General features: G+C 37.4%; 1 protein-coding gene across 3 annotated transcripts in view; it reads left to right on the top strand.

Moving 5' to 3' along the window:
• Window positions 1–12,842, top strand: part of ANKRD10 (ankyrin repeat domain 10) — a 36,335-nt gene extending 23,493 nt beyond the window's left edge. For all 3 annotated transcript variants that reach the window (XM_059685110.1, XM_059685111.1, XM_059685112.1), the window contains exons 5-6: window positions 8,124–8,219; window positions 11,308–12,842. In XM_059685110.1, coding sequence (XP_059541093.1) covers window positions 8,124–8,219; window positions 11,308–11,783 — 572 coding nt within the window. In that variant the 3' untranslated portion in view covers window positions 11,784–12,842. The remainder of the gene's footprint in view (window positions 1–8,123; window positions 8,220–11,307) is intronic.
• Window positions 12,843–14,896: the final 2,054 nt, after the last annotated feature.

Here is a 14,896-nt window from a genome sequence, read left to right as displayed (position 1 = left end):
TTATCTTTAGTTTTGGAGTTTGCAAATAATCAGAAGCAGTCATTCTTTACTTTGGGAAAAAAACCTTTATTTAGGAAAAAATTACATATACGTATATCTATATGTAAAATATCTTAAACAGGACAAATTAATAGCTTGGCAGGAATATTTAGCAAACTTATACAGAGGAAATTGAGAGATGACAGTGAAAAGTAATCACTGCAATTATGCACTCAGATAAGATTTGCTGAAAATACAAAGTTGTGCCCTTTGACTTAAAAAAAAAATTAGCCCTCACTGGTTTGGCTCAGTGGTTAAGAGTGTCGGCCTATAAACCGAAAGATCAAGGGATCAATTCCCAGTCAAGGGCACATACCTCAGTTCCAGGTTCTCCCCAGTCTGGTCAGTGTGCATGCGGTAGGCAACCAATCAGTATGTCTCACACATTGATGTTTCTCTCTTCCCCTCTCCTTCCCTTCCTCCCACTCTAAAAATCAATGGGAAAATATCCTCAGATGAGTAAAAAAAAAAAAAAATTTTTTTTTTTTAAATCAACTATACAAGTATAATATGAGAAAACACTGCTGGGTAGAGGTGTTTAAATTTTATGGGTCAACATCATCTCTACTGCTTTGTCTCTAATGGGTATATCCAGACAAAAGGTTTTTTTTGTGTGTTTTTTATGACAAGAATTATGATATCTACTTCATAACTTCTGAAATCTTGGTCACTATAAAAACTTATGGTTATGTGACTTGAATGAATGAACTTAAATGTAATAGTTTATCAAATTCATAGCATTTATAGGTTATGAGTTTAATCTAGAAGGTGCTATGATAAAACACATGGAGGTATGTCTACTTCAAAAGTTTTTTAATAAAGTGTTGCTCAGCATTGTCATTTATTTGTAACATGTTTCACTATATATTTTCTAATGTATTTTTATAGCTCTTTAAGTATATACTTTTTAAAAATGCTTTTTAAAATTTAATGCCTGATTAATATTTTGGAATGATATTAAGTGTTAGATTCATTGTACCCTCATTCTGTCTATGTCTATTAGTGTAGTTTGGTAGGATAAATCTTAAATTCTGGTGTGATTTTTTTTAAAGGTTTGACACTTAACGTTCTACTAAGATGCAGAAATGTTCCTAGAGATTTTTTTAAAACTAGTTTCTGAAGGTTTCATGGTGAGCTGATTTGGCCAATGTCTTGCTGTTTTTGTCCTAAGTTTTCTAAATCCTACTACTACACAAATTTAGTTTGAAGCATTATGCAGGTTTTTAGGGATTTTATCTTCCTTCTCCAGAAAAGGATTCATTTAGGCCAGTGATGGTGAACCTTTTGAGCTCGGCGTGTCAGCATTTTGAAAAACCCTAACTTAACTCTGGTGCCGTGTCACATATAGAAATTTTTTGATATTTGCAACCATAGTAAAACAAAGACTTACATTTTTAATATTTATTTTATATATTTAAATGCCATTTAACAAAGAAAAATCAACCAAAAAATGAGTTCGCGTGTCACCTCTGACACGTGTGTCATAGGTTCGCCATCACTGATTTAGGCGAACCAGAGTTAGAGATTCACATCTTACACACTAAACTCACCATGCAGCTTTCACAAATTGCCATTCCTAACAACCTGAGGATGTCAGTTAAGGAGAAAATGTGATGCCTGGCACTTGAGTTTGCAGGTAATAATTATGCAAACCTAAGGTTGAGCACTGCTCTATATATACATGAAATAATACTTGTCACGATCACAGGAGAAATCATTGCTTGACATCAGATAAACTTTAATAGCTCCTCTTCCAGTGTTAACCATTTGTCTACTGAGCATTATTTGCTCATTAAAATTTCTAGTACTCCAGTCCTGAGATTGCCTCGCATGTCACTTAAGAGTGTGTGTGTATAAATTCGTATTTGTAAGCATAGATAGTTGTCTTTTTCCCACCCCCATGCCTGCTGCCACTCTCCTTTATGGGAAAGGAAGAGTTGATTTTTTTCATTTTACCATTATGTACTTGCTGTGAATGGTATGTTAGGGCAGTAATTCTTGATTACTAAAAGATTTTTCCCCCCAACTACCTGAATGTTCTAAATGAAGTTGTTCTTGGCTTCAGTAGCTCTATAGTTATTTCCATTCTTTGACCAGTTTTTTAGAATGCAATTTAAGATCGGTTGCCTTAGTTCATTTTAATTTTTGGCATTTTTTAAATTTGCTATTTATGTAAGCTTAAGTCTCTGCTCATTCTGAATTTTTTTTTTTTCCTCATGCAAGGACATACTTAGAGAGGAGGTGGGGGGAGGAGAGAAAGAGAAACATTGATTGGTTGTTTTCCTTATGCTCCCTGAGGATTGAACCTCTACAACCCAAGTACGTGCCCTGACCAGGAATTGAACCGGCAACCCTTCGATACACAGGACGACACTCAACCAACTGAGCCACTCCAGCTAACCCTGAATTCATTTTGTGGATAAGTTTTTGGTTCTTTTGTCAAAGTGAAAGTACTTTTTCCCCTAATGTAACATGCACATAAAATCCTTTTTAAAAATCACATACAAAAGTATTTGGAAGAGTTTAAAATCATTTTTTCTTTTTTTGAAGTACAATTTTGGCTTTTTCTTACGGGTGACTGAAATATCTTGGTTAAATAAATGCATAGCTTGAACCAGTTCTTAAAGATGTACCTGTAAAATTCACTCCTTTAATTTTTTTACTTTAGAATCATGAGTCTGAAAGTTATCTACTCTTCCCCACAGAAAGTAGTATCTCTCTGCTTTCAGCAAACCATTTTCAAATATTTTAAGGTAATTAGAGTGATTTTCCCTTGGAAACTGTATTGGTGTAAAGAACCAAAAGGAGGAATAATGCCTTGGCCTTTTTGTACTGCTTGAATGTGAACTGTCCTTTGGAAGCAAATCTCTTTCATACAGTCATTCACACCAGTATCAAAACGTGCTTTGGTCAGAACAGACATAATAGATGGGGCCATGAACTCTGGAGGGTGAAATAAAATGCAAAGTTACTTGGTTGGTTTTGATGAAAAGTATTTTGGGGTAATATTTCCCAATATGGGATTTTGTTCATTTATGATGGTGCAAGGAAGTAGCTATATAATTAGGTTTGGATTCTCCCCCACCTCCCCCTCCATTTATAAACCATTTGCTCAAGATGGAATGATGGATGGACTTAAGAACTTAAGCTGGCACGGCTTTACAAAGATGTGTTTAATTTTGTTAGCATTCCTAGTCATCAGGAGTAACTCTATAATTACTCATGTATGTGTTTCTTGAGAGCTGTTGTCCAGGTTATTAGTGATCCTGGCTGGAAAAGAATGGCAGCTTCACCCATTAGAGAAACCTTTACCTTGTTTTTAGCCAGTAATTTTTGGGGTACAGCTCTAGAATTGTGGGTGGGGAAGGGTACTGTGAGTTACAAACTTACCTAGTAACTTAGAGTTTTATTTTTGGAAACATTTGCCCTAAGAAGTAGGCTGTGGTAATGCCAGATCTCAGATGTTAAGCTGACGTCATGGTTTTGTTTTAATCAAATAGGTATATTATTGATCTAGCATCTCATATATATGTGTGGGTATTTAATATTAAAACATGTTTTAGGAAATTATCTTCAACATGAATGACTCAGTTTAAAATTAGCAGTAAGAAGTGTCTCAGCACACTTTTCCTGGGATGAATTTAACAGGATTTTCACTTTCTGTTCTTAGTTCATGTTGACCAGCCTTAATGACTACGGGAGGAAGAAGGTAGATGTGCCTTAACACATTTGTTAATATGTGTTAGCTAGTTATTCAAACATGAGATTCAAGAAGTCAGATTTTTTAATGTAATTATTTCTATGGAGTGTCATATATAAAATACTTTATTTTTTTGTTTACTTAGTGTTCTCAAACTTAAAGTAAACGGCTGTATTTGTGTGGTATTTTGTTTTTAATTTGACCAGAGAGAACACTTGATTGTGTTAGAACAACAAATGGTTTTGTCTTAATCCTTAACACATAGCATTTTAGAAATATAATTTGAATGAATTATAATAAGGACCAAGCATTTTCTGTGATTTCCACTTACATTCTTGTAATCTTGAATTCAAGCCTCATGTGCTAGTCTGTTTCCAGTGTGTGCAGCTACAGTGGGACTCCACCACTTGTACACCTTCAGGATGGTGTGTTTCACATCCACTTTCATTCCGTGTTCCTTTAACAGCCCCAACCCCCTCCACAGTTTTGCAGTACTGCCACTTTTGCCTCCCCACTGCCCTACCCTCTTGAATTTCCCCAATCCCTGTTCTACTGCAGTTGGGGCTGTGTCAGTTCCCCAGAAGGTTACTTTACAGAACCCCTTTTGCAGTGGCCTTGGGTACTATTTTTAACAGGATGTTTATTTTCAAAAGTAGTTATTTGGGTTAATGTGCTCCATAATAGAACAGAGAATAGTTCTAACTAGTAATGGCTGGTGGGAAACCAAGGAAACACTTCCCTCCTGTTTTTTTTTTTATATGGGGATCTGAGATCAGAGTTCCCAGTTCAGTGGAAAGACCACTGTGGTGGTGGGTCAGCACCTGGGAGGGACCTCTGACTGGCATTGTAAAGATGCACAAAGGAAGATCACCATCTCACAACACCGAGCTGCTCTTAAATCCACTGTCTAAAACTACTTGCCAGTTTTACACGTCAGTTGGTGTGTTCGGTATGGAGTATAAGCCTTTCCTACATTTTAAACTCTTTCATGGTTTATGTAGTTTTAGAAGCTCCCTTAGAATTGGCTTTAGGGGTTTTATTCAACCCTTGATTTTTAGATGAAAATACAAATGCAGGCCTCTGTTATCCTGGCACCTTCCTGAATGGAGCATCTTGGCTCCAGAGGTCAAGGATGAGAAGACTCCCTGGGCAGTGACTGCTTGTGTTTGCTTTGAGCCAGTCCTAGATGGTTTTCTGTCATAACTGTGCATTGTTTAATGTGTGCTAGAATCTTCAACAAATACCTGCTTTGGGAATCAAAAGGTAAGGACACTTTACAACATGTTCAGTAATTTTTTAACTGTGAAGGTAAATAAAACGGGAAGGGAAAGTTTTTCCAAAACAATCAAAATTTACAGTTTTGGAAGAGGAATTCTGAAGTGTTTACAGACCTCCTTTCTCAGATGCAACATGGGATATTTAAACAGTTACTTTGGCGATAGGTGTGTGAGAGAAAATACCACAGGTGGCATCTGTGAATGTCAGAGAAAGTCAAATCCAGATCCAATGTGAATATTCTGAGAGGCCAATTTTAATTTCATGACAAAGTACAATTTTAAAAAGCAAATGCAACCTTAGTGCCCCTGTATAATTTGAGTGCTCACTGTATGCAGGTGCTGAGCATAAAGTGAAGACAGTATGAAATTACCCAGGGTTCTGGGGCAGCTGGATTATCAGCCAAGTAGTGAAATATCTTTGCAGATATTTTATGGGAAAAACTCACTACAAAGATAGTGTATCCTTAAAGAAATAATTAAATTCTAGGTTGTCTGCATTAGCATATGCTTCCTACATTAAAGAGTTTGACTACCCAAATATGAAAGCCTTTGTTCTTGTTTCATTTTTCTATCAATGAGAAACTTACCTGCGTTAACAAAAGACAATCTGCTAAATGGAACAATTTTAGAGCATAATTCCTAGTGTACTGGGTAGGCCTCTAGCTAAGGGATTAATTTTTGCTTTAAAATGGCATTGTGCCCCAGGTCCTCTATATACACATTTTTGTTTCCAATGTCCCCAAACTTCCTTTGCCACCGACTCTGGCCCCGTAGTGGCAGGTCCGCCTTCATGTCCTGCTTCCACTTCTCTGAAATGATGGGTTAGTTTGATGTTACTGGTTGCTATAGTTCATGTTTCTTGCTTTCTGTGTTTGCCGTTTCTGGCTAGAGTGTAGGTTTCATTTGTTGATATGGGTACTATCCTAGGCACTGGGCTCAAAGGATGAGTTGGCAAATACAGCTTTTATGAAGATTATGGGGTAAGGGTGGTCTTTTTTTTTAAAATATATTTTTATTTCAGAGAAAGGGAGAGGGAAAGAGAAACATCAATAATGAGAGAATCATGGATCAGCTGCCTCCCTCATGCCCCCCCCCCCACCCAATTGGGAAATGAGCCTGCAACTCAGGCATGTACCCTGACCAGGAACTGAACTATGACCTCCTGGTTCATAGGTTAATGCGTAACCACTGAACCACACTGGCTGGGCTTATCTTTTTTATTTCAGAGAGAAACATCAATTATGAGAATCATTGATTGGCTGCCTCCTGCACATCCCCCACTGGGGATTGAGCCCACAACCCAGGCATGTGCCCCTGACCGAAATCAAACCCGGAACCCTTCAGTCTGCAGGCCAGTGCTCTATCCACAGAGCCAAACCAGCCAGGGCTGGGCTTATCTTAAAAAACAAAACAAAACACGTGCAATTTGAAATTGCAGATATAATGTAGTTGCCACTTTGCCCAAGGAACACTGACACCTGAGCTCCACAACAAAACCAGACATGGAGTATGGCTACTAAAAGCCACCCTGTATCCCAGGGGATGTCTTTTACAAGGACATTTGTGGTTTTGCCATGATAGCCTGCACCTGTTCTCAGTATACACCCGATTTGGCTTATCAGGCATTAGAGTGCGGAAAAGGGGGAAACCACACCCCGTGCTGAATGCAGGTTTATCGAGACTAAACTCCCAGAAGGTTGTATGGATTGTGACAACTGGTATTTGGAACACCCCTTTCCAGTCTTCCTCCTTACTGAGATGGCTTATTTATCGCTGATCTCTTGAAAGTATTGTTTCATAGTGAAGATAGGACCTTGCTTATCACTTATTTGGGGCTTGTAGAGGATTAAAAAAAGCATTGAGTGGAAAAGACTGAAATCCATGGTTTAACGCCTCTGGTTTTTCAAAGCACCTCTATTTGTAGACTGTTTTCTGGCCTCATACCTGTGCAGACTTCTATTTTCTCTCAACTACACAAAATCACACACTTCTGTTTCTCCCACATACTAATTCAGAATTTATTTCTCATTAAGACTATCTTTAGTTTCAACAGTTAAGGGAATAATCTGGAATATGCTCATTCCTATATTGAAAATGACTTGTGTGCCTCTAAAACTAGAAGTAATTAAAGCTGCAAAATTCAAGCTTTGCTTTTAAATTATTTGAAAGAAATATTTAGCACTAAGTGTTGTTGCTTATTCTTTGACCCAAAAATAATGCTAGTTATTTATCTGAGTAAAGACCCAGAAATGTGCACAAAGATGCCTTTATAAGGATATTGATTTGATTATGGTGTTCACAATAGGAAAGAAAACGGAAGCAACCCAAGCAGTAGCAGGGAATTTGGTGGCGGGCAAGTTATAATACAGCCGTACAGTGCGTTTCCAACTTTAAAGATTCTTTTGAACTTAGTTGATACCTTTATGCCATGGTAAATGAATAAAAGCAAAGCATAAAAATGATTCTTAGGATCTGGTTTTGAAGAAAAATACATGCTTAAGACTAGATTTGTCTATATCAAATGAGAGTGGCTGCGGGGGCTGGGGGTGGGGGTGTTTCTGCACAGAGTATGTAGTACTTGGAGGAAAAGTGATTAAATGTGCATATTGGCTTTTCTCCAAGATACAGAGAATGATAATTTTACAAGAAATGTACATATAGCATCAGCTCCAAATATCTTGGAACTAAAACTTTAATGTTATTTTATCTAGAAGCATAGGCTAGTACCACACGGGAACAGTATTGACAAGCCTGTCTTGAGTCTTGGCTTTTACTTTATTTTCTGTTACTGAAATTTGTGATTTCTTTTTTTTTTTTTTGAGGATCATTTTCATGATTTTTATGTTACCAAAAACTGTCCTAGTATTTATGAAAACAATTGAATGGACATTTTGAGGCATAATATAGAATATGTTGAATTTAAAAATATTTGTAATACTGTGGAAAAGTTTTTCAGTAGTATACTAAGATCATTTGTTGTGTAGATTATGAAATTATTTGAAAATTTTGGAATGTTCAGTGCTCGAACAAAAAGGAATGAGAAACATTTGTTGTAAAATCTTTCTGTATGTGCATTGGATCTAAAATTGCCTTTGTTTCCTGTGCAGCTCAAAGCTTGGATTACTGCATGTCGCTAGTGAACAGCGAGGCAGAAGATGATGCGGACAAAATGCACATCGATAGAGAGTTTGCTGTTGTAACAGGTGGGAGTGGACAGTTTCCTGTTAGCTGCAACAACAGTCCAATGGTCGAAGACACCACACAGCAGGAGGGTGGTTCTGTTGGACCAAAAGAAATAGAAATATATACTGTTTCGGCAATGCAGACCCCTTGTCGTTGCAAGAATCAGTATGCATATTATTTCTAACAGCTTCTTTCAGACGAGTTTTGCACTTTGTTGTCTAGTGTCTCAAAGAATGTTATAATTTGCATATCTTGGGCAAGTTTGTAGATATAAGGATAAGTGTTTTTGGTGCATTCTATGGATATGAAAAATATAAGTGCAATCTCTATTTGATTTTAAACTTTTGCTTAATGTGCCTTGTTTAATTTTAATAAGGTTTTGCATTTTTTCTGTTGGAGGACTTTGGGTGAATATACTGAATGAACGCCTATTGCTAGTAATTTCAAAGCGATTAACAGCCAGAAGTCTGACTCGCCATAAACATTGAGAACTAGTAAACATTGTGGTTTTACTTGTAACCAGTCGCGCCAGTACAGAATATGTCATTCGACGCTCAGTGGTTGCTCTGGTTTCTGTGCCACACACGCTAGGTCTAGTAAAATGCTGACCACCGTGTCTCACAAAACACGTTCTATACACTAACATTTTTAGTATATTAAAATTTTAGAATTGATAGTCATTATCCATTTTTAAAAGGCAAAGTCTCAGTTTCTTTTAGCTTTTTAAGATTTATCCATTTAGCTCATGCTTTTTTCTACAATCTTATTTAGGTACCATAAAAATATTTTAGCCATTCTTTTACTGTATTATTATATTTAGAAATAGATACTGGCTTTTTAAAATTTTTATTATGTCTTTATGCCAAATTCTCTACTGGGGATAAAAGATTATATATTTTGTTTCCCAGACTTACATGAAAATAATAATTTCTGTTCAAAAAAATGTATACATCTTTCTCAAAGCTACAGAATTGTTATGGGAGGAGTCACCTTTTTGCCAAATAATTAAATGAATCAAAGCCAATTTGTTTGTTTTTTTAATGGCATTGCTACATGCTTTTAAAAAGGCAGAAGTAATCACTCTTTAATCTTCAAACATTAATTCCCTGGGTTTTCAGGTTAAGTTTGATACCAAAACGAACGTAACATTAAAAAAGCCATAATTTTTTTCAAGCCCAGCTCATCCCATATATAGGTGCCAAGTAAGCATCCTCATATTTTCCATCATTTCATTTATAACATTATCTGACTGAATAAGCAAACATTAAAATAGCTAAAGATTACTTGTAGCAGATAAGTAAATGGGTGAGTCCTGAAAGGCAGTTTGGAACAGAATAAAGGACAGTATTGGAGCTGGCCAGTGGGGCTATGTCTTAGCCATTTTCTAGCATGTCTGCTATTTGCATGCTCAGTTTTATTAGATTTCTTACCATGATATGAGGTGATCTACTAACCTTGATTTTGAGATTGCATAATGCACTAAAGGAAAGCAGTACTCACACGGTGAACATTAAACAAAAAAAGTGAGTCTTGTTAACTCAGATTTCTGAGGCCATGCTCATTTACCTTTGCAGACCCAGTCACTGAAAGTCGGATTTTCACCTTTGTTGGTAGCATACCAGTTATTAGTAACTATCAAACTTGCCACCATACCCATGAGTTTTATCACCCAGGAACAGTTGTTTATACTTTTAAAAAAATTTAAATATTTCCCTGGAACAGCTTGTTTTTTTCCTTTTTATTTCACTTCATGTTTAGTTCTTGAAACGCTTGCTCTCTACCCTTGAGTTTTACCTAACTAGAAATGCTATCATTTACTTTTTTAAAAAGTTGTCATAATCTTCTGAAGAATTTATAATAATTATTAAACTATGATTGGCATTTAAATTGCCAGAAAATTGATGATTAATGGAATGTTTGGGAGATGTTTGTTCATTGAACAAGCTGTGATTTTTTTGTTGGCAGAGAGCTTTGCAAGACACACAAAAACCTGTGTTCGAGTACAAGTCAGAGGTCTATAGGCGATGAACCCAAAAGTGGCCCCTTCAAGGGACAGGCACACTGTGTGAGATGTTAGGGTGACCAGATATGCAAAATGGGTCCTCATCTATTATAGCTTAGCTCTTCTGTGTTTAATATCATACCATGCTTTAATAGCGCAGAACATTAAAATTTAATATTAGTAAGCAAGACATAATTTTAGATCATTCTCTATACTGTGCTGTGAACTCCTGTGAACATGAAAATTAACTCTCTAGTGTCATTATACAGAAAAATACCTTGTAATTGCCTATTCCCATGTGCCCAAACGTTTTGTGACTGACATCTTTTTTGTAAGACATCCTTCTTTTAATGGATGCAGATTAACCTATCAACATTTTCCAGTATAAGTTGTTTTTGAAAGTGGAACCTTGGATGTCATAATCACCTTAATTGCTGAACTCAGAAGAAACTGCAGAACTGCCATTGGCCCAAGACTGTGCATGAGAACCGTTAGTTCCCGCCTGTGGCCGCTGTGCCGGGCACTCGGCGGAGCTGCTGGGTGGCGCTGGCAGGAGGACCGTAGGCTTGAGTGTGGAAGGGAAAGCGGTCCCTCTGCGTATTCCTCGGCACGCTTTCCTGACGTGTGAGGAACGTCCAGGAGCTGCCTTAGCTCACCTGCTTCGTAACCGCTTTCCTCTGGTTAAGTGCTGCAGAAGTTTGTGTTTTATTGCAGCCTTTTGTGGGAATCCCAAATTCAGTTCTGATGGACTTTCTGGGGGGTGATTTTAAAAACCTTTCTCCGAGAGGAGACTAAAATGGGAAGTGTTTTTGACAGCTTTTCAGTACCATTGGTATTTTTCATGCAGTATATTTGTCAACTTAAGTTTTTTAATTTTTGGCTTCCCAACACTCCTGAAATGGATAAATGTTTCCTTTCTTACCAGGCAAATGCTGCCGTTGTGTTTTATTTTAAAATCTATGTATGGTTTTCACTTTGGAAAAGGAACTGGTTTGTTTAAAAGAAACTGAATAAGTCCTTTAAAATTGTAGCAGCAATGAAGCATTTTATAGTTTCTCCTCCCCTCTGGTTCTGAATTTTGGTGACAGGTGTATTTCTTAATGCAGATATGAAAAACAGTAGCTCCGTATCGAATACATTGACAAACGGATGTGTCATCAATGGACATTTGGACTTCTCTTCCACGACTCAGATCAATGGGATGGAAAGCAGGAATAACCAGTGCTTAACAGGATCTAATGGAATTAGCAATGGATTAGTTCCAGGACCACCATTTCCGAGTAGCCAGGGTTCTCTCTGTGTTAATGGGACTGAGGAGCCAGAAAAGACCATGAGCGTTAACCCTGAGATGTGCGGTTCTCTGCACCTGAATGGGAGTCCAAGTAGCTGCATAGCTAATAGACCTTCCTGGGTGGAAGATATTGGGGGAAATTTGCACTATGGACATTACCACGGGTTCGGGGACACTGCTGAAAGCATCCCGGAGCTTAATAGTGTAATAGAGCATTCCAATTCTGTGAAGGTGGAAGAAAGATATGACATTGCCGTCCTGGGTACCATGAACCTCTACCATGGCTCTTAAAGGCAAGTGGCCGGGCTCTGTCTGGAAGCATTAATCCTTCCTAGTAACCAACTCAGAATACTAATGTAGCATCAACTTTTAAAGGAATGCCACGACTTGTCCTATTTTTTTATACTTTAACTTTCTGAAAAAGCAAACTTGTATTTATACAAGTTCCTCGTGAGTCCTAGTGAAAGCACGAGTGGGGCATATTTAGTGCATCAGAGTTTCTTCCGTAGGTAGCGAGACTCTAATGATGCACTTTTGGAATTTAATTTTTCTGCTGCCAATCTGTCACCATAAATTGGCAATTTTTCCTTTTGTCAAATATCTCAAAGATAAATTGGAGGCAGTTAAAGAGGTGCTTGGTAATTTAACTCTGCACATGGGCATCATTTTAAAAAGCTTGCTTTTCCCTCATTCCTGCAGAATTTTTGACAGAAGACAGCTATTTCCCTATGCAAGGTCCAGCCTTACAAAGATGACTTGCAGTGATTTGTATGAAGAAAAGAACATTTGTGCTTTTCAAAGTTCTTTCATTGAAACTTTGCAACTTGACTTACAAAGGTCTCGCTTGTAGAGACACACAGTGGTTTGGACACATAAGTCATGTCCCTCCTTTCCTGATTTAACTCACTGCCTGGGTTTCATTGAAAACACATGCAGCCAGGGACTGACTTTTGATTGATTGTTTTTATTACACATTTCCTACTTTGTCTCTAGAATTTTTACTGCAGATAACGGTTTCCTTTATATGTAGTGGAAGTTACTATTCGTAGGAACTGTCAGGTCAAAATGCGTAACTGACCATTCTGACTTATATTTTCTTTGTTTTTGTTTTTCTGGGGGTTTTCTGCTTTAAAATATATACCACTATGTATATCCAGTAAACTGAGAGAATTTTGAATCTCTTTTAATAAAATTGTTAAGTTTATGGTTTTATAGAAATTAGCTTTTGTTTAGGTGACACTGTGGTTACACTGTGCAAATATTGTAATGGGTTTTTACTTTTCTGATTTTTGTAATAAAAATTGGTGAAGATAGAGAAAATGTCAAATGAACAAGACAATGTTCTAGTGTGTTACTAACATTTTGTGTTTTTTTTTTAAACTGTCCTTTACAAATTGAATTAAAAAACCCTCTCACACTCAATTTGTTCCTAGGGTGTAGTTTCTTTCCTCGTGAGGAGTATGTGTATGTATAAGGCGGTGGAGTGGGGGGTGGGGGGTAGTATTGTCCGTGAAGTGTAAGGAATAGGAAGGGAGGTCGGAGTTAGTATTGCCTTTCATTTTGCTTGTAGTATTTTTTATCTCCTTTGATATATACTCTAGTTTTATGGACACTTTGTCTCACTGGATGCGGGGTGGCAGGAGGGCAGGTAATAAAGTGCTATCAGCTAACGGTATTGTCCTTGTGTTATTTTCATAAATGACAACAACCATACTTGACTGAACTTTTTTGGGTCAGCAGATATTAATGAATATAAGCCTTTTAAAATTTTAACTTATAATTAGTAAATGGCCATTCCGGCATGCCTGTATATGTTTTTTAAGCACTAGCTGGTTTGGCTCAGTGGATGGAGCGTCAGCCTACAGACTGAAGGGTCCCAGGTTCAATTCCGGTCAAGGACGAATGCAGTGGGGGGGCATGCAGGAGGCAGCCAATGAATGATTCTCTTTATCATTGATGTTTCTCTCTCCCTGTCTGAAATCAATAAAAATATATTTAATAAAACATAAATAAAACACTCGTTAATTTATGCATATTATTGTAAAACTGAAGAGACCAAAATGAGGGAGCATTAGGCTTTGGAAGTGTCACAAAAATGACTCTCATGAGAACAAGAATCTGCTTGTGTCACCGCCACCTTCTCCCTATGCCCGTGCGGGCTCAGTAATAAGCCCCAATCCTAGATGGCCTTGGAAACCTTTTTAACTGACTGACCCGAGAAGCCCCCCAAACGAGAGATGAACCCTAGTGCCATTTATTCCCTGCTTGACAATTTTGTATTTCAGAGACTTCCTAGTTAATATTTGCTGAAAAACATTAAGTGGAGCTCTAAAAAATATACTGGAGGTCAGAACGTTTCGTTTGTCTTGGAAGTGGGACAATGGCTGCTTCTTGGGGGTAAAAATATTGCCTGTAATCTATAGTAGGGCAATATCCCCACTTCGGTGGGTATTGATGAAAATAATACTTGGCCATATTATTGTTGAGTCTTTGACACTAGTACATTGTTTAGAGGTACATAAGGGAGTTATGCTGGAATTATATCATGCCTAGAACTTGCTTCAGAATAATACAGAAAAGTGAGTGGAGACAAAGCTCAAATCAGACTGAGGGTGAGCTAATGTTGACGCCAGGCCCATGAAAGTTCGTTATTAGACTTTGTAATATGGGGGGCCGGGGGGGGGGGGGCTGATTTTAGGACTTTAAGAAGAAAAAGAATACCCTATGCTTTAAAAATTTGTGGACATCATTTTAACACTGATTAAAAATAAGCTTATATTTTGCTATGTTTAAGTCACCAAAATTCATGCTGAAATATTACAAATGTTCACTGATTCCAAACTTTTTTGTTTCAAGACCCTTTTAGATACTTACGTGGTTTGTTGTTGTTGTTTTTTCTTTTCTAATTCTCACCCAAGAATATATTTTAATGATTTGAGAGAGAGTGAAACATCAATTGCTTGTCTGCCACACAGCGACCCGACCAGGGGTCAAACCTGCAACCGAGGTAGTATTTGCCCTAATTGGGAATTGAATTCGCAACCTTTGGGAGTACAGAACAGTGCTCCAACCAACTGAACCACCCAGCCAGGACAGGTGCTTGTATTCTTAAATACTAGTGGCAAACAATTGGAAAATGAAATAAGTCCATTTATGGTAACACCCAAATTGAATATAACGTAAAAGGTATTCAAGACCACTACACTGAGAACTAAAGCATTGATGAGAAAAAGAGGCCTAAATAAATGTTCGGTTGAAGTCCTTATAGAAAATCTGGCCTCATACAGATAATTGAGAAAGAGAGAGATATTTTAATAGCCCTTGGAGTTAGTTAATCATGGATATTTGATGTAACATCGAAACCACAGTGGTAGTTTCTTAAAGGTTAATTGCAATGTTGAATC

This window comes from Myotis daubentonii, chromosome 2 (assembly GCF_963259705.1).
Source record: "Myotis daubentonii chromosome 2, mMyoDau2.1, whole genome shotgun sequence".
Taxonomy (NCBI): Eukaryota; Metazoa; Chordata; class Mammalia; order Chiroptera; family Vespertilionidae; genus Myotis; species Myotis daubentonii.
The sequence above is the reverse complement of the archived record's forward strand: the minus strand, read 5'-3'. Positions and strand labels throughout refer to the sequence as shown.